The following is a 25,150-nucleotide window of genomic DNA, read 5'->3' as shown; positions in this document are numbered from 1 at the left end:
TCCCACGTTTATATAATAAGAAACGAACAGTTTGTGTTGTTTGTAAAATCTTCAACCTTGCATGTTCTGGAACAGTCACACATTTTTAATTCTGTCTGCTTTGCTGTTGGAAATTCGTTTCCCTTCCTGTCTGGTGAAACCACTGTCACCAGGACAGTAATTGAGGGGAACGCTCTTTGGCTGGCTTTACACTTATGCATTGCTGTAATTGCATGGTAAATCATTGTGCATTATTGCAGCACAATGCATTTTGTGCAGGTCTGATTTTTGTTCTGTAGACTTATATTGACAGCCCCTTTCTAAATTAAGAGGCTGCCTTAACACAGTGCAAGTTAAATTGCATTTGATAATGTGCAACTGAACGGTATAGTGTGAAGGGACCCTGTAACAGAACCCTGGATTGCAATAAAAGCCAAAAGGGGTTCTAATCCTTCCCCCAACCCATACACAATAAACATTTACCTGGATATTTAATAGTGATGTATTGCTACTTAATTATTTGTTGATAATGGCTAATCAAGCCAGGAATCTTTAAAGGCCTAATTTCAGAATTATATACGCAGATTAGCGGTGGTTTTATACTTGGGGGAGAGTGTGGGAAAAAATAAAGGGAAATGGGGGGAGGATATAGGCCCTATAACAACTGAAGTTAGGGACATCGGTGTCACTCTCCCCTTCATAGAGAGTATTCCTATGTATTTTTAGTGCATAGAGCTTATTACACCCCAAAGAAATTACATATATTTGGAAGGTCAAGACACAGGTGACCTCATACATATGGAAATGCCGAAGTTATGTAGATACTGGGGAAGGTTTTGGACATCCTAAATACAACCTTTAGGATTACTTTGGAACTGGAGGCTAGGGTGTGCTTGTTAGGTTGTATAGAGGAGAGGCATGAGCAAAAGGGCATCACGGTAGCAGTATTGAAGTGCCTGTTTCAGGCCAGAAAATTTAATTTTTTAAAGTTGGTACAATGTGACGCATGTATACATTTGCATGTATTTTTAAATGGATGTTTTGTACTGGAGAAAAACAATAAAAAATATAAAAATAAAAATTATTTGTTGATAAATTTAAAAAACAACATTCCTATAAATAAAATGTCCCCTTTTAGACTTATGTGTTTTAGTTTTTTTCCCCCACAGCCTTTCATCAGACCTTGACAGCAGTAGCAGCCTTGGCTCCTCTTTGGACTCTGCGGCTAAAGATGGCTGCGTTACTGATTCTCCAGCAGCCTGTTCCAATTCCTGCTCTTCGTTCATATCTCTGGATGATCTGTCACCAAAGTGAAAGATGTTGGTGTGACATTCCATTTTTCTGCAAAGGCGTCAGAGTTCTAATTTCCCTTTGACTCTGAAATCCTGCACATTCTTTTATTTTCCTTGTAATATATTTAATGCCCCTTCCTGTGTGGAGGACTGTTACAGGGCACTGTTGTAAAGTGGCAAAGGGGCTGTATAGTTTGTGTACAGTATAGTTTGTACAGTGTTTGTGTACATTATGCCTGCTTCTTCCAGGTATTTATGCAATACTCATGTTTTGAAGTATATTTTTCCTATTTATTTATATATGTAAATCAAGAACTGAGAATGTACTTTCATTTGCTGTTCTTGGGTATCTTTGAGGAAAATTGGAAAGTCTTTTGCCATCACCATCAGTTTATTGTTGTGCACAGCGTTAATTTTTTTTATTTTTTTATAAGTGAATATGCTGTGGAAGGACAGTAATGGAAAAGAGTACATGAGCATTTCCTATTATGTGTTTTCTTATACAGTGAAGGGAAAATGAAGGGTAGGTAGAAATGTTTAATAGGCAATATTTCATATCTTTGTACATTGATAGGCTTGCTATCCCCACATTTATGAAATGCTGATCACTGTGTAGTGGGGGCTGATGATGGAAAGATATTCTCTCCTCTCTTCCTCTCCTCCATTCTGGTGTTTTTGCTCCTTTTTTTAGCACAAAACCATCATATCAAATATCATATTTGCTTGCTTGCTATTTATGATAATGTTCCTTTATAACTCTTTGTCTTCAGCCAAGACCAAATATACAATTTGAGGCCAATAGGATGTTATGAATAAGATTGTGCTAGTTGTCATGTGAGGCATTTAACCAGTATTATTTTGCTAATTTAAAATAATTAGATGGCTATTTAAAATATTAAAAGGCATTGTATATTTTTAATTTATAAAGTGTTACCCCAGGCAAACAGCTAAAGAGGTAAATTATGTTTCCTAAGCTTTACCTGTCAAATAATTTTTTAATTCTGTTCAGCTGGACTTATGATTAAATACTGCCTAGCCAGGAAGATAATTTCATAGTTACCTTTGCTGTGTAGTAATAATGGTGTTCTTCAAATAAGTTAAAAATGGTTATTTCAGTTGCAGTAGAGAATATTGCGGCTGCTGCTGTCTGCCTCACCGAGAATCTTTGCACAAGGTATGAAAGACACCAGCGCTGGTGTTGTCTCCATCCCCATCTACACTTACCTTTCACAAAAGTCAGTGTCATCACAGAATGCTTTTTGTGAATAATCAAGTGTAAATAACGACAGAGACATGACACCAGAGCTGCTGTCTATCAGACACAGAGTATTGACAGGAGGGGCAGGGCAAAAGCTATACTGTCCAATGAACTGTTTTAAGATTGCCGCCACTACATACATACACTGCAGTAAATGCACACCCAGCCCCCTTAAAGTACTTCTAGAGGCTCACAGTTTATTTTTTTTAAATTACAAACATGTCAAGGTTAAAAAAAAAAAAATCTGACTTTTAGAACCACTTTAAGCTATGATTTTTTTTTTCCCCCCTGGAGTTCAGTTTTAACAGTTTTTTGTGTCACCCCTCCACTCACTGTAAAAATAATCAGCAGTATGATTATAGTAATTGTCAGTGTGTAGACTGAAGTTACAGAGGAAACAATGGATGTGGTAAAGCGCAACCAGGAAATATTAGGGTCACTTGGCTGGCTGTGTAACTCACTAGACTAGGTAAAAAGAAATGATCATCTAAAGGATTATATAAACATTAACACGCATTATATTAACATTAACACGCTGTGTTTTAGTGGTTTTCCCGGAGTTGCACTTCGATTTGTCAGCCTACCACTTGGGCAATTGGATTCTTGTGTTTTATAAGGCTTAGAACGCTTTAAATATACTTTTTGCTGAAAAGAAAGTAAAACTTTTTGTTTAAATGGGCTTCTTAGGAAAAGTATTGCATACTATGTGGTTATGCTGCAAGATGCTTGTTGCACAGCCACCACCTTTTGCCCATATTTTTTCATAGTCTTTTTGGACTTAACACACAGTACACTAATTGTCACACAGTACACCAATTGCTTGCCGCTACAAGAACGCATTGCACCAGACATTCCTTCTAGGTTTGACTTTGCAACCTTATATGTGTTTGACCATTTACATACAGAGGATGTGAGAAACGGGGAAGTGTACCCTCCTGTGTAGTCCTTGTAATGAATATTTCATGGCACCTGTATACAGGCATCAGATTTATTATAAGTAAGGTGTCTGTGTTGCTTCAGTTTTTTCTTTTGTGGTTGCTCAAGATGTTGCTTTGTTCTCTTTGCATTCACATAGACGGGTATGGAGATAAATGGCAGACCAGTGGCGGTATATTTTTTATGTGAGGGGGGGCGGCAAACAATCCACCCGCCACCACCACCCTGCACCCTGTATGGACGTGCTGCCACTGAATCAGACATGTTTTTTCATAATAGAAACTTACATGTAACTAAACTTAACCCTTTGACCACAGCAAAGGAACAACGTTATCACATTCCATCTTTTTGGTAACTGTATATAGAAAAACTTTGGTGAAATCTGGGTATTTTCTTTTTAAGCATCGTTTGTAGTCATATTTCAATGTGAACATGCACCATTTTCAAAAGTAATATCCTGCACATAGCAGTGTTGTTTGAACCAGCAGAATCTGGATTTCAACCAGACCTAATAGAGGAACCACCGATGACACTAAGAGCCAAGATTCACAGTGTGGTAAAGCTCCAATCAGAATCCAGCCTAAAGCAGCTTGGAATATACAATCAAAGCTATTTTATATTATGCTGTCTGGTCCCTGTTATTAAGAAAACAAAATGCTGCACCAGATTGGTTTAAATGTTGCTTAGGCGCAAGTACTCCTATTTCCCACCACAAGTTCATTGTTCGGGTATGCTGAACTAGATTCCGTTTTATGCACTCGTTTTGTCACTGTTTTCTAGTTGTTTCAATTCATCATCTACTCGTGACACTGAATGGCTTGCTGGAGCATATAAGAGTAACAGGTTTTTTTGGACCCGGACAACGGTCAGCAGCCAGGCATTTTATTTCTAAATAGATTTGCAGATCTGTCTTTGAACTTCTCAGAGGGGAATTTGGTTACATGTGCTTTATATTCCTGTTATTCCATATGGATTGTATTGGCATTTCCTACAAGTATTTACTCAGATTTGGCTATAATATGCTGATTTTTTTGTATTGCTTGAATGTGCAAGTTTTATATTCATGCCTTTGTAGAATTATTTTTAATATTTGCATGGCTATCATTTTTATATGTATATAGCTGCACATAGTTGGATTCTATTTTGGTTATCTAAAATGAAAGCTTGCCAAATTGTGTAATATATTGTTTTGTATGGCATTGCAAATATACATATTTGTGATATTGCCTTTCAAATATGAAAGTTGTACCTGAATTATATGATGGAATGAAAATGTCCAATTACAACCTCCTCACAGTACTTTATTTGTGACAGGTGATGAGGACTGTAAGTAACTCATTTTGACTTTTTACTAATCTTCTACCAGTCTTCCCTTGTTAGTTTTGTCAAGTGTACAGGCTGCATAACAAGACTTGACAATAAAGCCCGTATACACGGGCAGAATGTCTGGCGACATCAGCCGTTCAATAAAAAACGGCCAACATTCGACCCGTGTGTGTGGCAGCCAGTCCGTTTGGCCAGCTCCTGTCGGAGGAGCATGCTGGAAAACCAGCAGCTGATTGGCTCTCGATCAGCGTTCTCAGCCAATAGCCGCCCCCCTGTCAGAACACAACAGCCTTGCAGGGGAGATCGCTGTACCAACGTGGATCATTAGTACAGTGGCTCCAACCTGACTGACTGTCAGCGGTATGTAATGTTATCTGCATTGGTCAACTGCACAGTAGAGGCACTTAGACCAAGGTCAATAAAAGTGTCATACAAATCAATATGAGTTCTAGGGAACCTGTGCTGAGAGAAGTACCCGAGGCTTTACAGCTGATCTCCTGAAACTGTCAGTCTGACAGTACCGCCCTGGCTATCACATGCAGCTTAGGAATGACATCAGAAATCCTGATCTGCATACTTCTTGGAAGTGACTCAAAGTATTAAATACATCAGCATGGCAATGCAAGCAACCAGCAGTTTCTAAAGAAGTGGTCAGCAATCGCTCAGCTGTCATATATACTTTGATACCGGTTTCCTATAAGGATGTTTTGGCCACAAAAAGCATTTTCAAAAATGAGGTCCTTTGATGGCAGTGAAGATCATCTGATAGCTGCATTAGGAGAATATTCAGTCATTCCATGGCAAAAGACATTCTCAGCCCTAAGCTAGTTCTGTGAAAGTTGCAGTGAACCATTAGGTTTGTCTTCATGGCTGTGTACCTAGTATGCAGTCTGGTAGTCAGAGAATGGCCAGTGGGAAGACTGGGGCTGCTTCTCAATCAGGCATGAGTTTAAAAGAGATGCATTTAAATTGGCTGTGATAAACACTTTATTGCATGTATCCTGTATCTACCCTGCGGTGCCTTAATCGTTATTGATTTTTTTTTTAATTATATCTGGTAGGCTGAGAGGTCTCCAGGTACACAAACCATTCTGTGCCATGGTTGTGTTCAGTTGCTGCTTTATAAACACACCATATGTCTATTACTTTAGCTTTTGCTAGTGGTGCCAAATTCATATGCGAGTTTTAGGTATTTGGAGTTTCCTGTTCTGAAAAGTGCAGCGGGTGGCTTTTAAAATGAATTGTGCAAATATTTTTGTATGTATGGGTTTCTCCTCTGTAAATAACTACTTGATCAGTTTGTCAGATGTTGAGTATGTTTGTTTCCTCTGGTCTGGTCTGTTGTCATCCCCTAATGTCAATGGCCTCTATATTGTAAAGTATCTGTTGGTAGTGTTCTATATCATTTGTATTGTACAGTGTTGAAATGTACAGCTTTGTTAAGGCAGTGTTGCTGCTTCCACAATAAATTCTGCATATTTAAGCCATGTTTGTTTTATTTTTCATCCCTTATTTTGAATGTTACTATGACAAATCAAAGTGTAACATCTGCATTTAAACTGACTTGATGGACATAAGCTGTCTATTCTAGATGTTTCATTTCGGAGTAGATCTGGAGCTTGGTCACTGCAAGCCATTATATAATATGGCATAGGTTAGCTATGCACATTGACATCTCTTGCAGCACCCTTATGTGTTTGTAAATATACGAAACTATGGCTAGCCATACACATAAATGAGATAAATCACTTGTTCCCACATCCATGCTAAACTGCGTGGATGGGGCAATCTACCCTACCGGTTATCGTGTTCAGAATACGTGAACAGAGACTGTCTATGATAGGATGCAGTCCCTGTTCAGCAGACAATGTTCCACCTGGCTTCTTACATTTTTAATCAAAGTTTGTTGAGACGGGTGGTGCCGAAAGGGCGGCCCAAAGCTACAATTTTAGCTGATTCCTGCTGAAGTTATAACAGCCAGCCAACTTTTACTTTCAGAAGGATGAAAGACCACACATAACTCAATACAATGTTCCTACAGCATCACTCTCTCCTTGGCCAGGCCAGCAATGGATATTTTGCAGTATTTTAGCCAGCTTGGGTTGAGGTCAGAACTCTGTGCAGGCCAATGAAGTTCCTTCACCCCAAACTCGTTCATCCATGTCTGTATAGACCTTGCTTTGTGCACTGTTCCAAATCAATTTGGTGGAGCAGGGATTATGGTGTGGGGTTGTTTTTCAGGGGTTAGGCTTGGCCCCTTTGTTCCCGTGAAGGGAACTCCTAAGGTGTCAGCATACCAAGACATGTGGACAAGTTCATGCTCCCAACTTTGTGCAAACAGTTCGGGAATGACCCCTTCCTGTTCCAACATGACTGTGCACCAGTGTACAAAGCAAGGTCCATACAGACGTCAATGAGCGAGTTTGGGATGGAGGAACTTGACTGGACTGCACAAAGTCATGACCTCGACCCAATAGAACACCTTTGGGATGAATTGGAGCAGAGACTGCGAGCCAGGCCTTCTCGTCCAGCATCAGTGCCTGACCTCACAAATTAGCTTTTGGAAGAATGGTCAAACATTCCCATAGACGCACTCCTTCCTAAACCTTGTAGACAGCCTTCCCAGAAGAGTTGAAGCTGTTACAGCTGGAAAGGGTGGGCCAACTTAATATTGAACCCTACGGCCTAAGACTGGGATGCCATTAAAGTTAATGTTTAACCCCTTCCTTACCGGGCCATAATAATATGACGCCGGCAGGAACCCTCCCTCCGGGTCGACGTCATGTGACGTCTTTTCTTCCTGGCCATCTAGGTCGCCCGCGGCACCGTTTGTTGCCCGGTGGCCACGATGTCCGCCGGGCACCCGCGTTTGCCGGCGATCACGGCAGGAGTATGGATGTGTGTGTAAACACACAGATCCACCTCCTGTCAGAGGTGAGGAGACCAATGTGTGTTCCCAGTACAGAGGAACACACATCGGTCTCCTCCCCTTGTGAGTCCCCTCCCCCTACAGTAAGACTCACTCCCAGGGAACATATTAACCCCTTCAGCACCCCTAGTGTTAACCTCTTCCCTGCCAGTCACATTTACACAGTAATCGGTGCAGTTTTTTTTTAGCACTAATCGCTGTATAAATGTGTGTTCCCAAAAACGTGTCAAAAGTCTCCTATATGTCCACCGCAATGTCGCAGTCACAATAAAAATCGCAGATCGCTGCCATTACTAGTAAAAAAAAAAAAAAAAAGCCATAAATCCAATATACGCTTATTGCCATTTTTTTTTTTTTTTAACAAAAATATGTAGAATAATACGTATCGGTCTAAACTGAGGAAAAAAATTGTTTAAATTGTGATATTTATTAAATCAAATATTGTGTTTTTTTCAAAATTGACGCTCTTCTTTTGTTTATAGCGCAAAAAATAAAAACCGCAGAGATGATCAAATACCACCAAACAAAAGCTCTATTTGTGGTGGGGGGAAACAAAGATTTAATTTGGGTACAGTGTTGCATGACCGCGCAATTGTCATTCAAAGTGCAACAGCGCTGAAAACGAAAAATTGGTCTGGGCAGGAAGGGGGTGAAAATGCCCTGTATGGAAGTGGTTAAAGGCAGGCGTCCCAATACTTTTGGTAATATAGTGTATTCACTTGTCTGGGAATGTGATTTAGGATAATCTCCAGACTTTGCAGAATGGAGTAAAATCCACAGTTCTCCCTCTCTACTTACCCCCCCTGTGTTTCAAAGGAAGCAATGCTTGGGGCACACTAATACATATTTGGTGGGAATGGTCCATAGTTCAAAAGCATGGGCATGGGTATACAATATGACTCAAATTATCATTAACGAACCTTTGGACATGAACCCATGAGAAGCCCTACTTCATAGACCTACTTTGATACTTAGGAAATTTGGAAAAAAATGTATATCTCATCTTTTTTGGCAACTTGCCAGACTACCACTAACAATCCCTGAATATTAAAGAAGTAAAGTGGAGAATCACGGGCATCATGATCCATAAAAAATGAACTTCTATTTTGTTCGATTAGCATCCTAACTTTTTAAAAATATGGTTAGACTGCAATACTAATCTTGATGACAATGTGAAAAAAGTTAGACACTGCCCCAAAACATATTAAAAACTCAAACTAATAAATATAAATATATCCAAATCACTCAAAATATAAAGTCCTTAACTCGCCATAAGTGTGTAAAAAATATATATCCCAAGTCCATGATCAATGAAAACTTGTGACACCTCTTTATTCTTCCCAATCTTGTGCATGGGCCACCATGTGGGGTGAGGATGCAAACTCGCTGCATAAAAGTTGACCTCTTATCATAAGAAGGTCAATAAGCACAGGTAAATCTCAGCAATGCAGGTAGCACAGAATAGGCAATAAAGCTGACATTTTCTCAGCCTACACTTATGCTTCTCCCTCATAAACGGTAATCAACATTGTAACAGATCTCAGATATCCCAGGTGGGCACATCCGTCAGACCTGTGTCTCCTGTCCTCCAAATACAACCGTAGCCTGCATATTCGCCATAACCAGCCCTTAACCCCTCAATCACGAGACAAGCCACACAGGTGTTAAGGGTTAAACATGCAGAGCATAAACTGTTTATTAAATACAAGACATACACTTTTACACAGTTAGGGACACTCCCCTTAGCCTTGTCATAGAGGGGAGGGAGTAGGGGACAAGGAAGAACCAATGGGAACTGAACACTTGTACATTGAAACAGATGTGCAATGTTGACCGTCCCGGGGCTCCATGCCTTGGAGCAGGTGTGCGTTCTACAGACCGGAAATCATACCCTGAAAGTGACGTCAAAGGATGCCAGATGTGGCTTCAGTGGTCCCATCTCAACACTGGAAGCTTCCTGAAGACGCTGGATAGCAAAACGCGTGGAAGCGGGACCATTGCCTTCACATCTGCCATCCAGCGACATAACTTCCAAGATACGATTTTTGGTCCATGGAACACACGCCGGCTCCGAGTCACGGAGCGCGGGATGGTAAACATTGTATATCCCAGAAGGCTGTTTATATTTGTGCCTCCATATGGCACTATAAAATGTGCATTTAATATTGATTGTGTTTGCAATTTTACCCCATCTGGTGTCCTATGCACAAGGATGGGATAAATAAAGAGGAGTTTCAAGTTTTCACATATGGTGTTGAGATATATACTTTTTAAACACTTATGGGGTATATTTTAAGTGATTTGGATTTATTTCTTTTTAAAAAAAAAATGGAGTCATTAATGTTTGGCCTAACTTTCTTCACATTATATAACGGAAAACTGTTACCGGTATCATATATTTACCATAATTTTTCTTTCCTGGCCCATCCTCATGTCAGCACACAATGGGTTAACACCTCCTCTGGAGCCTCACATGACTAAGGTGTTTCTAGTGGCCTGTCGCAGGCTAGTTTATCAGAGGGAATCCTGTACTGACACGAAAGGAAAATTACAGTATGTGATAATTTTCAGTTTTTCTGGCCCATCTCACGTCAGCACACAACGAGATATACCATAGCTAAATAAATGGGTGGGAGAACAAATGAAAAAAGACACTGACGATCAAAGAAAACAGGTGGACGGAGAGTCTACTGACATCACAACTCCACCCACCGAGGTCCAGACAACAGATCCACCCACAGAATATGCAGTTTTTCAGGTCTCATTACAGACAGAGGGGAGAAATTTGACAGGTAAGGATACATGCAGAAGGCATGTATATCCTTATAGATCAGTACTATGGCACTAGTTTAGAAAGGATGAGAGTGGGTTTACATCCACTTTAAATGGAGTTGTATGCCAAACTAACCTCTAGTGCTGACTGTAAAATGTCCACGGTCATGGCTAGAGCAGGGAACACAGGAGAGAAACCTTTCATATCCTCTCATATATAGCATTCATGGATGATCTTCTGGTCACCAAGTGGTCACAAAAGTAGTGTCATTGGATTAGGGTGATGTCACTTACCTTGCCATAAAAGATTTCATTTGACCAGAAATGGGTTTGGTGGTGCTGATGACACCTGGGGGAGCAGTTAAAGCCAAGGCCTTCTCAGTAGGTAAAAAGGACCTGTTCTGTCCAAATTTTCAGAAGCACCTTTATATTCAAGGACACCGGATTGAAACAAAGATCAAACAGAAAATTCCATGGCACTGTAAACCTATTTGTTATGACAGGGTCTTTGCATTGGTATCCTGTTGCAAATATCAGAAGCTGCGTGTTCAGTGAAGTCTCCCTGAGAACTACTGCTGGAACGCTCCATAGGGCCAATATTGGTTTGAGGGTACTTGTTGAAAAATATTGTGCCTAACCAAACCAATAGTTGATTTTGCTAACCTGGCAAGAAGACCAACCTTAACGGACTGTAGGTGGTTCTCTGCCCTGCGAAAAGTTTCTTTGCAAGATGTAACAGGAAAAGACTTTTGGTGTCCCCTTGTCAGGCAATGTAGTCTACTACTGTTTTGTTGACAACCTTATTCAGGCCCCCTTGAAGATCCTGAAAGACTTGCAATGCTAGAAAAGGCTTCCTTCCATTCAAGATACTTGGGGAGTCTGCGCTCCAATGGACTTGCACACGTTTCTTCAGATTGTGGACTCCACAGCCCCAGAGACTGGCATTTGGCTTCAGAATCATCCTATCTCCTGGGCTGAGAGGCATGCCCTGAAAGAAGCATATTCCAGTTTTTGCTGAATTTGTATAGGCACAAAGATTTTCTGATCCATAGACAGCCCAGCTCGTAGACTTAAGAAGGCAAATTAAAACCCCCTTATGTGCCACCTGGCCCAAGGTACCAGCCAGAACAGAGGCAAATTTGTATATAATTCAACAGGGGGCACTAATAATTAATGAAAATAATGAATATTATTTGCACTAATTGATATTTCACAATATTTTTTAATCATATGTTTGATAATGTTTTGTGCACATTTGTTTATTTGATAAGGATTAGTGACTTCAGAAAAGCAGTCCTATGATTTTCATTGTTATTTTTATTAATTATTAGCGCCCCCTATCTTTTACCCATATCACTAGAAGCATTCACTCTTTGAGGGGAGCAGCTTTTCACCCTTTATCATATAATTCAACAGGCCTGGGCCCAACTATTGTCCCAGACATCCCTTAAATTTGAAATAGCACCCCCATCTTTGGGAGCAGGGCGCTACAATAATAAATTGCCAGGAAAGGGTGTCAGGTCTTGTGCTTGTCAAGGGAAAGCAGCATAGTTTTCACGGACTGGGTTCTGGCAAGATGTTGTATTGCCTGGTAGACGTTGTCGTTTGCTCAGAGCCGCAGGTACCAAGCTTTACAACACTTCTACCTTTACAGCATATGCCCCCAAACTACAGACGTGCTATAAACTTGTGCTATGGACCCCCCACATTAAATGTTCTAGCCAGTTTTCTTTGGATTTTTTTTTAATATACTGGCATTGGATGTGAAATAAATTGCTGGAATTTTATTTTTATTTTGCATTGAAAACAAGCTAATTCCCTGGCACTGTAATATTATTAGTCATGTGATTCAAGAGGCTGCAAGTCACCCCTCTGTACTCCTTCATTGTGTAGTTTTCTCAATTGTTAATGTGTAGCAGTTTCCTGTAATCATTTAGAAGACCTGTTTCCAGATGAGATCAGCCTGCAGATGTCCTTGTGGAGCTAGGCATGCAGTGCTGAAGTCCAGAATGGTGGCTAAACCCACTCAGACAGTCTTTAGTGGCAACCGTATAGCAGAGGTGCATTTTCTGCAGTAGCTTGTAGCCTGCACACTGAGTTTGACCTTGCTTATTTTATTTGTAATCTAATTTTTTTTTAAAGGGCCAAGACCAAAGGATAGTCTTCTATTGAAAACCTATAAATGGTCCTCAAGTGTTCGAAAAGTATTTAAAAGATCGTCCATCTTTGCCTTATTAAGCCATGCGGCTTAGGAGTAGAAAGGCTTTGATTTACCAGGGACAGAGTAACAATAGATAAGGCTTTTTGCATTCGGGGGATATTTATTCACTTCTTTCTGGTGTATTACATTATATCTGTAGACATCAGAGACATTGAAGTTATTAAAGTTATTGTAAACCCTTACAGACCACTTATACCTACAGGTAAGCCTAAAAATATCTCATAAACCTACACAGTTTAGGAGATATTTGCAAAAATTACAGCACTGATGTTTACAGCGCATGCGCGCCGTAGACAAGGGCGCAGGCGCACTGAGCGTGCCGTTTTGTGAATGAGTCATGCCGTTAAAGGCAGCTTCCGCGCATGAGGGGGAATGATGTCACGCGACTCCGGCCAGTCACAGAGCTGGAGTTTGCGGGCCCCGGAAGAAGAGGGGTGAAGATGGACGCTCGCTACTAGCGAGGAAGACGGGGACATTGCGAGCTTCTCCTGCAGGTAAGTGACACATAATGGGCTACTATGCGATGCATAGTAGCCCATTATGCTTTACCTTGGCAGGGAAACAAAAAGGGTTTACTTCCTCTTTAACTTTAACTTACCATTTCACTCATGGAGGTCTATGAGAATGTCAGCTCTGTATTTCTTCATTGACATTTTCTGAGCTATATCATTTACTTGCACAAGGGCGTGGATCCTGAGGAAGCATGAATATTGTGAAACACGTCAATCCATTGTGCAATCTTGGAACTGCAAAAATATGTGTCCACTTTGTTTATTTAGGGTAGAAAGATTACAATCTCTTGTATGCAAAATCAAGTTAATATTTAAGTATTAAAAAGGTACAGGTGGTTGTAAAAAACAAAACAAAAAAAAACAAAGGGAAACAGAGCAGCAATGCAGGTGAGAGGCACCAAAAATATCATAGCAAAAAAAATGTAATGCAAAGGAAAGGGTGTCGAGAAGTATAGTGAAACACTGTTATTTCTGAGAGAGGAGTATGCTAATGGGATCACAAACTGTAGTAGATGGACAATGTTGATTGACATGAGGGATGGACACATGGCCCCTAAACAATATATGACTAAAAGGGAATTAAAAAGCCAGAGGAAAGAAAACACGTAATATATGTGGTCCAGGTAAGGAAAAATTGTTCTTCCCGTCCAGCCAACAGACGTTCCAGGTCTCTTATACGGTCCACCTCAATCGTCCAGTCCCCCAGGGAAGGCATAGTCGTCAATCTCCAAAGGCAGGGAATAACTACCCTGACTGCAGCCAGGAAGTGTCGCAGGATGTCTTTCTTTACAGATTTTAAGGATCCAGGAAGCATAGACAAGAAGACCACCTCAGACGAGGGGATTGGATAGAGGTCACCATCTCTTTACAAGGGGACAGTCTCACCAGATGTGGAGCATGGTGCCTTTCGATACAAGACAATGCCAACAAGTGTCTGGTGAGAAAGGGTTGAAGTGTTGGATGGTCAACTGGCATCTGTACCATCTAGTCACCAGTTTAAATCTTTTTTTGGGTTGTAGTGGCAAGGGAGAGTTTATGGGCTAGGATAAAACACTTTTTCCAGTCTGCAAAAGAAATGGAGTGACGTAGCTCTGATTCCCATACCTGCATGTAAGGAAGAAGGTCAGGGTGTTCTTTGTACTTTTAACTAGATTTCAACTATGTATTAAATATTTTTTTTGTATATGTCCTCTTTAGGCATGTTTTAAGTCCCGATTTACTCTCTCCACTTCTGGTTGATAGGCCATTGGTTAGAGATTACTACACCGCTCAAAATTTCAAAGGGAATAGTGCCGTAATACGTGGCAGTTTTGCCCATATTTTAAAGTAGATTATATGTAAATTCTAATTGCCTAAAGTTCAAATGTCCGTTCAACCTGTGTATCTTACATTACTATAAAAATCATCTATTGCTGCCATTTCTGAATGTAACTGCACCCAACGTAACACAATTCTGGGCTGTTCAATCTTTCCTTATAACTCTCTAAAAAGGGGGCAACCTAAGAGGGTGCTAAGGATGCTAGGTAAATTTAGTGTGGCTTCCTCTGTAGCCAGAGGAGCTGTGATCTTCTGCTTTGTTCTGTTCTGGCTTCACAGTCTGGGCATTCGATTGGTTCCCCCTGAGCCTTTTGAGTACTTTCCAGAGCTCAGGCAGGGAAACTCAAATTCCCAGGCTGGGCTCTTACTTTGCTCCAGCATAACTGGGGAGGTGCGCCCAGATGGTGGGTGGGAGGCAGGTAAATAGCCAGGAGCCAAGAGAAATGTGTTCTTCCCCTGAAGGATAGGAGCTGTGTGCTTTAGGGGACTGCTGGGTTACTCCCTCTGGATTGAGCCCATATCCTTGCTTTCTACTGGACTTTGTGAGTAAAGCCTAATCTCCTGAGCTGCACTTTATCTATGGCCTTAGCTGTGGATGTTAAAAACTGCTCCAGTGTGCCTAGTCTACAATTCTATCTTGTGGTCTTAAGCTACAAGAATCCAATCTGCTCCTAATAACTGCCCAATCGTGTGGTCGTCAACTGAGGATAACTTAAATTATTCCAGTCTACTTTTATGTTCTACCCATTTTCCAACATTCTCCTGGTCCACAGCTGGGAGTGAAAGACTGTGTTGCCCTCACCTAGGGAAGTGCCCTCTGCAACTTTGGGCCTAGACATTTTGGAGTATCCCATAACCCACTATCCCACTCCCTAGTTACACGTTTTTGCAATAAATTACAAAAAAACATCCTCTAGACTGATTTCTGAGCCAAAGTGAGTGAATTGTTGCTGTGTGCCTTGCTGCTTCTGCACTAATCTTGAAAAAATAACCAGTAAATTACTGCAGCTCCTTTTTGGGGTAGCACTTCAGGGGGGTAAAAACTGGCCTTTGTTTACATTAGGTCCATTCCAAAAATATGATACCAGTCTTTATGACTGGTGATTGTTGAATTAAAAATTAGATCCTCTGAGCTATGTTTTCTGCGTTAAAATGCATTATCATTTTTATCTAATACATACTGAATATACATGTGTGTAACACTTCTGTATGTGTATATGTATGTGACGCTATAATGCAAAATTGCCAAGTTGTCCTTTGGAATCAGTCAAAGAGTAAACATACAGCTGTAATCACACATGAGAAACAGACTCTGAAATTAAATTCCAGGTCTGCTGCAGTAAGCGAACACTTGTGGAAAGTTGGCCAAGCATTCTTTTTGGCAAGTAGCACATAAATAGGAGCCATGCTGTGTAGGATGTCTGCCAGAGCAATATTAGTGTAGGAGTTGACTAAACAATGGACTAACTAAATAGATATCTAATGAAAGAAATGCACACATTCCACTTCAATCTATAGATCTGCTATGAAGAGAGTTAACTTGGGTTTTCATCACTGGCTCAAGTGCTTTTGTTACTGCTGCAGCAGTGTCTCTTGGCCATTTTTTTATTAAAGGCTTAATTCTCCTTAAAAATAATAAATGCACATGTTTTTGCAGTTAAAGCGGAGCTCCACCCTAAAGTGGAACTTCCGCCCATCGGAACCCTCCGGTGTCACATTTGGCACCTTTCGGGAGGGAGGGGGTGCAGATACCTGTCAAAGACAGGTATTTGCATCCACTTCCGGGAATACACTCTGCGGGGACCTGCAGGCAGTACACCACTTTCCATCCGTCCCCCCCATTGTGTTCTGGGAAACACGGCTCCCAGAACACAGCGGGGACCAGTGAGAATGGCGCAGCGCTACTCGTGCATGCGTAGTAGGGAACCAGGCAGTGAAGCCACATGCTTCACTTCCTGATTCCCTCACCGAGGATGGCGGTGGGGGCAACCGAGAGACAAGTGATTGCTTGTCTTCTGCTGCCAACGTCGCTGGACTTCAGGACATGTAAGTCAGCAGCTGCAGTATTTGTAGCTGCTGGCTTTTAATAAAAAAATTTTACGGCGGAGCTCCGCTTTAAAAATTTTCTTTTTTTCTCGAGCCTGCAGAGCATTGCACCTGTGATCAGTGGATTGCCTGTGCAATGACAGGCTCCTGCACATCCTCCCTCCAACTTTATTGCCATACCCCTGCACAGGCTTTCTGTTAGAAAGCAGGAGGAATTGTGCATGAACTATGAAGGCGCTCATTGGCGTCCTCACAGTTCATTGAGAACTACAATGGGAAGGTGGCACTTGTAGTTTATTTATTTACAGATTCCTATGAATGAATGATGAGGCCATTGTCACAGGAAGATGAGGGGAGGTGCTGCATAGCAACATGTTACACCCTAAATACAGGTGTAACATGTAACATATTACCAAAGGTGCACTTATCCTTTAAGAATCCTGGCAGATGTTCCTTTTAAACCTTCAATTATCTATCAGATTATTGTCCTTGGGAGATTTGTCTGTAGGCAAGATAAGTGGACAACCCCCAAAAAACAAAAGACTCCCTGGGGCTATTTCAAGGTAGCTAAACAGAAAAAAGGGCAAAAGAAAAAATAAATGACGAGGAGGCAGGAGAGGAAAGAAAAGAAAAGAGATACCCTGTATGGCAAATAGTGCAGAAGAAATAAATAGTAACTTCCAAGTTTCAAATGTGGTTAATATTTCAAGCTTCCCTTTGATAGATGCAGACATTATCTTATTGTCCCGGGATCTATCCTTTATCCCCCATTTTTCATTTCAATTTATTTTTTACACTATGGGACATCAACAGATTCGTTAGCCTTTCACGCCTAAGCCTATTTCTGACATTTGTTGCTTGCAAGTTAAAATCTGTATTTTTTGCTAGAAAATTACTTACAACACCCAAACATTTTATATATATTTTTTCAGCAGAGACCTTAGAGAATAAAATGTCAATCGTTGCAATATTTTATGTCACACAGTATTTGTGTAGCAGCCTTTCAAACACATTTTTTGGGGATAAAAATACCCTTTCATGGATAAAAAAAATCGAAACAGTAAAGTTAGCCCAATTTTTTTGTATAATGTGAAAGATGATGTTATGCCGAGTAAATAGATACCTAACATGTCATGCTTTGAAATTGCGCACACTCTTGGAATGGTGGCAAACTATGGTACCTAAAAATCTCCATAGGCGACACTTTAAAAAGAATTGCAGTTACAAGGTTAAGCCCTGTACACCCGATCGGTTTGTCCAAAGAAAATGGACCGATGGACCGTTTTCATCGAACAAACCGATCGTGTGTGGGCCCCATCGGTTTGTTTTCCATCGGTAAAAAAAAAATAGAACATGTTTTAAAATCTTCCTATGGATAAAAAACCAATAGAAAAAAAACGATCGTCTGTGTGGAAGTCCATCAGTCAAAAATCCACGCTTGCTCAGAATCAAGTCGAAGCATGCTCGGAAGCATTGAACTTCATTTTTCTCAGCACGTCGTAGTGTTTTACGTCACCGCGTTTGGACACGGTCAGATTTTTGACCGATGGTGTGTAGGCAAGACTGATGAAAGTCAGCTTCATCGGATATGCGATGAAAAAATCCATCGGATTAGGTTCCATCAGATATCCGATCGTGTGTACAGGGCGAACGGTACCGGGATGATGCCTGCAGGTGCATGCATAACCACGTTATAACCCCTGAAATCCGAGGCCGCATATGTGCGTACGGTCGGCGGTAATGGGTTAAGAAAGTATTTTGCAGACACAGATGCCAGTAGTGTGGATGTTTTGGAAGATAGTGAGGGGGGATTTGGGTGTCCCTTTTCAGAATGATAATAATTTGTTCAGGGATATACATGCAAAGCTTGTTTTGGAACAGCTCCAATCAGAGTCTTCACAAGATGTGTTTGGTACTCGCAGCAGTGTTCTAACGAGAGGGGATACATTTTTTGACCCCATTCATATCAGATGCACTGCTGTGGAGGTATTCCAAGACATTATGGAAAAGGAACTGATTCTTTTAAAGGATTCTTGTGATAAATATAACAAAGAGAATTTAGCTAAACAGGAACGGATTGCAATTATGAATCTCAAAAAGAATCCAAATCTAGAAGACGATAAAGGGGGTGCTGTAGTCATACTTAACACCACACAGTATCATTAAGAAGCATTGAGACAATTGGCCAACACTGATGTATATCGCCCACTAAAATAAAAAACCCTACACATTTGTTCAAATCAGCCCTAGTGGATCTTATTGCGAAGGGTAAGTCAATAGGTGCTTTGACTGATAAAACTGAATTTTTGGTAGTGAAGGACCCATGGTGTTCCATCACCTACCTAAGTTTCACAAAGCGGGTATAGGTCCCCTTTTTAGAACCCCTTAGCGAATGGGTGGATTTACATTTGCAACCACTTGTACAGATGCTTCCGGGTTATATTCAGGATACGGGTCATGTTTTATCTCAAATGGAAAATATCCAATGGGCAAATCAATATGTTTGAATGACTTTAGATGTAGTGGCCCTTTAATCATCTATTCCGCATCATTTGAACATCACAGCGATACAACATCACCTGAATAAGTACAGTAGCTATTCTCCAGAGCTACCCTTTGATATGTATTGAATTCATGTTGACATCTAATTTTTTTCTTTTTGATGATTCTTTTTATTTACAGTTATGTGACGCCTCCATGGGAGCCACATTTTCACCATCATTAGCGAATTTATTTATGGGGTGGTGGGAGCAGTGTGTTATCTTCTCACATAATAACCCCCTTTTTAGCATTTTTTTGGTATGGCCGCTTCATCGATGATCTGATGATCATTTGGGACACTCAGGGAACCGCTTTTGATCTTAATATTTTGCTGGGTTATGTCAACAGAACTTCTTTAAATCTTAAATTTACAGCTTCCTCTGACCCTTTTTCTATTAATTATTTGACGGCATATTACAAGGTGATTCTGAAACTTCTAAAGTCCTAACAACTATTTTTAGGAAGTCCTGTGCGGGAAATGCCACCCTTATAGCCAGCAGTTGCCACCCGACACATATGATAAATGCTATTACTGTAGGGGAGTTTATTCGTGCAAAGACAAACTGCTCTACGGTCCTTTCTTTTTCCAGGGAGTGTGAGGTTGTCAGAGATATAGGCCCGGATTCACAAAACACTTACGCCGATGTATCTCGAGATACGCCGCGTAAGTGTAAATATGCGCCGTCGTATCAATGCGCCGTGCCCACAAACTGAGATACGCCTAAAAATAGGCTTCATCCGACCGACGTAACTTGCCTACGCCGGCGTATCGTGGGCGCATATTTATGCTGGACGCATCTAGCGCTCCCATTGATTTCCTATTCAAATATGGAAATGAGGGAGATACGCCGATTCACGAACGTACTTGCGCCCGGCGCATAATATACGCGGTTTGCGTAAGTCATACGTCTGGCGTAAAGTTATTCCCCATATATGAGGCGCAACCCATGCAAAGGTATGGACCAGGGAACACAAGCCATCGTATTTTACGTTGTTTACGATGTACGTGAATATGGCTGGGCGTAGGTTACGTTCACGCCGTAGGCAGTGATCCGTCGTATCTTAGGCATTCGTTTTGACGTGATTCTGAGCATGCGCACTGGGATGCGTCCACGGGACGGTGCATGCGCTGTTCGTTATTCGTATCTATCTGGCGCTTGGCCCATCATTTGCATGGGGTCACGCCTCATTGGCATGGCTCACGCCCACTTCCACTTACGACGACTTACGCCTAAGAAACCCAGCGCAGATTTGGCAGCACTGGCTTTGTGAATCCAGTGCTTGCCTCTCTGCGCTGCATCGGCGTAGCGTAAAAAAGATACGCTACGGCGGCATAAATATGCACCGATGTATGTGAATCCGGGCCATACTCTCCAATCAGGGTTACCCTCAATGGAGTATAGATAGGGGACTTAATGTCGCTTGTCATAAACAACAGGAGGATTTACTCTCCTCTATTTATTCTGTTAAATCCAGGTGCAGTGCCAAATATAGAAAAGATGGGAGGTTAAATTTTGTTACAACTTATTCTGTAGAGTATTATAAAATAGTGAGTTTAATGAAAAAGAACATACCTGATTTGTATACTGATAAGGCATTGCATAACCTCTTATCCAAAGGTATTGGTTTTAGTAGCCGTTGGTACATTTTGGTACCTAGTCATGTCAGCTCCCATGTCACCAACAAAACCTGGCTCTCCTATCCAGGATCATTTCATGCAAATATTGTCGGGTCTATAGACCCAATAAAAATATTACATCTTTTACCACAGGAGAAACCCATAAAATTGCACAGTACATTAATTGTAATTCGGATCATGTGGTATATCTAATCCAATGTGATAAATGTAAAGTGCAATATGTGGGCTGCACCATACGGCCCTTACGCACACGCATTTCGGAAGATTACTGTGACAGTTTGAACCCCAAATGCCAGAAATATCTTCAATGTGTCAATGTGCCGAAACATTTTAGAGATGTACATAGGGGAGATATGTCCTCTTTTTGTGTTATAGAGAGGATTTTGCCTGCAGCCAGGGGGAAGGGGGGGACAGACATCATAGACTTTTAGAAAGTGAAGTTTACTGGATACACAGGGTTGAGACCCGCACTCCACAGGGACTGAACCACAGATGGGATTCCCCCTCCAATGTAACTATGTCCTGTTTGTTAATCATATAAACCATACATGTTTTTGTGGATTTCTTTTTAAATGCCTGGCTTTTCCTTGTTTCAATATTTTTATTAAGGCATTTTCAATCTTTACACAACAAAATGCAACGAATAAAATCGTATAAGTAAGCCATATTATCAAGAGCAGTATAAAACATACACAGAATGTACCCTCAACTATAATGTATATGGTGGTAGTCTACGTATACAATGTAGAATTCTCAGTAGATTTCACCATTCGTCACACACAGTAGTATGCCAATCAATCAGAAGTCAGATAACAAAACTCATGTCAAGGCCAACGAAAACCAAGGCAGCCATTGAACATTTAAATGCGTGGAAAAAACAGTATTATCATCGATAAAAATGAATAATATAAAACGAATTTCAGAGGCCCAACACCATTCCCAATATATAGGATATCAGGCTTGGTATTGGGACCGCGTGTCAAAGATACAGGTATCTCAAACCTTTTGCTATAAGTTAAGCAAGGAAAATAAACGTAGTAAATCAAAAGAAGAGAGAAAAAAAAAAAAAAAAAACATAAATGGTATGAGGGGGGAAGTATCTCCGTGCCAGCCAATGAAACATCTGATATCTAGATCAGAAGAGACCTAGGATCATATGATAAGTAGTTGATCCATGGATCCCAGACAGCTTTGAAGAAATCTAGTTTGTCATGAAGGATAGCAGTCATATGTTCGTTGAGCATGATCCAGGAGAGTTTGTTTTTAAGGTGGTCGAATGGGAGCATGGCCGACCTCCACGATTTTGCTATAACCATTCTAGCTGAAATAAATATAAATCTTATAAGGCATTTTTGAGGTCTAGAGGCGTTTTTCACATCACACCCCAGCAGCGATAGTTTCGGAGATTTAATTAAATTAATTTGAGTAAGAGTATATATAAAATTATAAACTCTGATTCAATAGCGCCTCACTCTGGGGCATTTCCACCATATGTGGTACATTGTTCCCTCAAGTCCACATTCACGGAAGCAAAGAGGAGAAGCATCAGGTACAAAGGAAGCCAGTCTAAAGGGAACCATGTACCACCTCAAGAGTATTTTGTAATTCGCTTCGATTATTGAAGTGTTCATAAGCGAACGTGATGCCCCCTGAGCCAATTTGAACCAGTCTGAAAGCTCAATACTTTCCTGGATATCCTCATCCCATTTTACCATATATTTCAATCTAACTGAAGAAGCTGTCAAAATAGAGTAAATATTTGAAATAAGACCTTGCATACTGTCGAATTTACGACATAAACATTCCATTTTTGACAGTGACGTTAAATTGGAATCACATGGCAAGTTGTCCAAAAAACGTTTTATTAGATCATAATTACATTTTTCAGAAACCGGTATATGAAAACGTTCCTTCAGGATATTATAACGTAGCATTCCACCAGTATCACAGACGTCTCCAATGCGTATCAGACCTTTATTCTTCCACCATTCAAAATTATTGGGAACAAGCCCCGGGCCAAATTTTCTATTCCCAAAAATAGGCGCCATCGGGGAGTGAAGAGATCTAAATTTATATGTTCTGGACAATCTATCCCAGATATTAAGAGATAGCGATAAAGTTGGGCATAATATCGGCGGCCTATCACCAGGTGGCAACCAAAGCATGTGTGATAAAGACATACCTCTACATGCGTGGCTTTCCAATTCCATCCAGATAGGACCGGGGCGTGAAGAGTGTGATCTAGTCAATTGCGCCAGTATTGCAGCATAGTAATATTTGATGAAATCAGGAGTGCCCAGACCCCCATAAGCTTTGGGAGTAAGCAGGGTATGTTTATCTACTCTAGGTTTCCTATTCCCCCATATATAAGAAATAACTCTGGATTGAAAAGCTTTGAGGTCTGATTGAACTAATGCCACCGGAAGTGAGCGGAAATAGTATAATAATTTTGGGAGGATATTCATCTTGATAGAAAATAATCTACCCAGCCATGACGGTGGATGAAATAACCATTTGTCCAAATCAGCCCTAAGTTTTTTAAATAGAGCAGGGTAGTTCTGGGAATACAACGTGCGTATTGATGGAGTGATGTTGATCCCCAAATATGGGAGGGAATCCGTATTCCAATTAAAGGAGAATGATTGCTTAAGTGAGGAGATCGTGGCATTGTCTAATGAAATATTCAAGGCTTGAGACTTTTCCTGATTAACAGTTAGGCCAGAAATAGAGGAAAATAATGCAAGAATAATATTCAAATTTGGGAGAGTTTGGGACGCTATCACGTCTCCTACACAGTAAGCAGAGACAGCGGGAGGACACGAGAAGACGCCGAGATTACTCGCACATACAGGCGGATGTCTATTTCAATGCGCACAATGTCGACATTTCTGTAAGTGCATTACTTTTAATAAATTACCCTGTTTTAGCAATTTTACACTATGGGGATCTTTTATTTTCTCTCCCTTCTGAGACGTATGTGAAAGCCATATCCAGGACTTAGGAACTGGATCCCCCCAAGTCTTGCTGGGAGACTTTAAACAAACCCTGTGTCCATACTGACCGCTGTTGTGGTCATTTGTTCTGGTAAGAAGACTACAACACTATGTCACTCGGGTGTTTTATCTGGTGGATAGATCACATGGATTTCTTTTGATGTCACATTTTGAGTTTACCATTAGTGATTCACCGATTTACACTGGAGAATCTATCCTTTGGACTTATAATATATTCACTGTTCCCTCACTTGATATGTATGGACTTTGTTATCACTAACATTCATTCATATTTCATTACGAGTTTTTGATTGCCTGTACATTCAGGCCACTTTTTATGTATTTTGTGTATTCATTTATTTATTTTATACCTTGTGTTTAAACATTAGGGTTTCACATTTGTTTATAGGTTTTTGTGCCGTACCTCTTCTTTTTAACTTCACATGCCTACACCCAAGCCCCTGCCCATTGAACTAATTCTGCTTCCCCCATCGCCTAGCTATGCACCCCCAGCTCTCTTAGCTCTAGGGGTGCGCTATGTACAGAGTGCAGAGTCCAGGGGTGCGCTATATGTAGAGTTCAGGCGTTTGCGCTATGTACAGAGTGCATCTCCTGTAGTCAGTCTGCAGTCTCTAATTATCTCCTGTAGTCTGTCTGCAGTCTCTGATTATCTCCTGTAGTCCGTCCAAAGTCCCTAAGTATCTTCTGTAGTCCGTCTGCAGTCTCTGATTATCTCCTGTAATCCATCCGCAGTCTCTCCCCAACGGCCCATAAGCCCCTCCCACAATTTTTGGCCACACTCACTTACAAAGGCCACAGGTTATTCTCTCCTTGGCATACCCCTCGTTCTCAAGTTCAAAGGTTTAGAGGTATGTTTTTTATGTTTATACTCAGCACAGTACCACTTCTCTTGTCTGGTATACTGGGTTAAAATCAGTGAGTGTTCTGCCTTCCACAAGATGATGCTCCTTTGCACCTGCCCAGTAAGATTGGCTATTACAGTGCACCATCCTGTGATAGCTACTTCAATGGCTGAGAGCACTGACCGCTGTGTTCTGGTGGGGGGCATGCCCTGTCAGAACACAACAGCACAGTGGGTAAGATCGCTGTACTAACACTGCATGTGTTAGTACAGTGATCTGTCTGGCTGAATGAAAAAAAAGCTGACAGTGTGTACCAGGCCTTAGAGTGGACAATAGCCAACCTCACTGCAACATTCATAAAAACTGGAAGACGGCAAAACTGAAATCAGGTTAAATTTTCGAAAGGATCTGAGAAAATAGAATTTAGGATGTGATTGCTTACTATAAGCAACACATTGTTTTTTCCTTTTTCCAGTCTTTATGAATTTTGTGCAATTTGTTTTATTTAAAATTACTTTTACTTTGT

At 40.8% G+C, this 25,150-nt stretch overlaps 1 protein-coding gene across 4 annotated transcripts in view; it reads left to right on the top strand.

Moving 5' to 3' along the window:
* Positions 1 to 6,278, top strand: part of LOC120913631 (PABIR family member 2-like) — a 60,636-nt gene extending 54,358 nt beyond the window's left edge. For all 4 annotated transcript variants that reach the window (XM_040323732.1, XM_040323730.1, XM_040323731.1 and 1 more), the window contains one exon: positions 1,149 to 6,278. In XM_040323732.1, coding sequence (XP_040179666.1) covers positions 1,149 to 1,293 — 145 coding nt within the window. In that variant the 3' untranslated portion in view covers positions 1,294 to 6,278. The remainder of the gene's footprint in view (positions 1 to 1,148) is intronic.
* Positions 6,279 to 25,150: the final 18,872 nt, after the last annotated feature.

This window comes from Rana temporaria, chromosome 9 (genome assembly GCF_905171775.1).
Source record: "Rana temporaria chromosome 9, aRanTem1.1, whole genome shotgun sequence".
Classification (NCBI taxonomy): domain Eukaryota; kingdom Metazoa; phylum Chordata; class Amphibia; order Anura; family Ranidae; genus Rana; species Rana temporaria.
The sequence above is the reverse complement of the archived record's forward strand: the minus strand, read 5'-3'. Positions and strand labels throughout refer to the sequence as shown.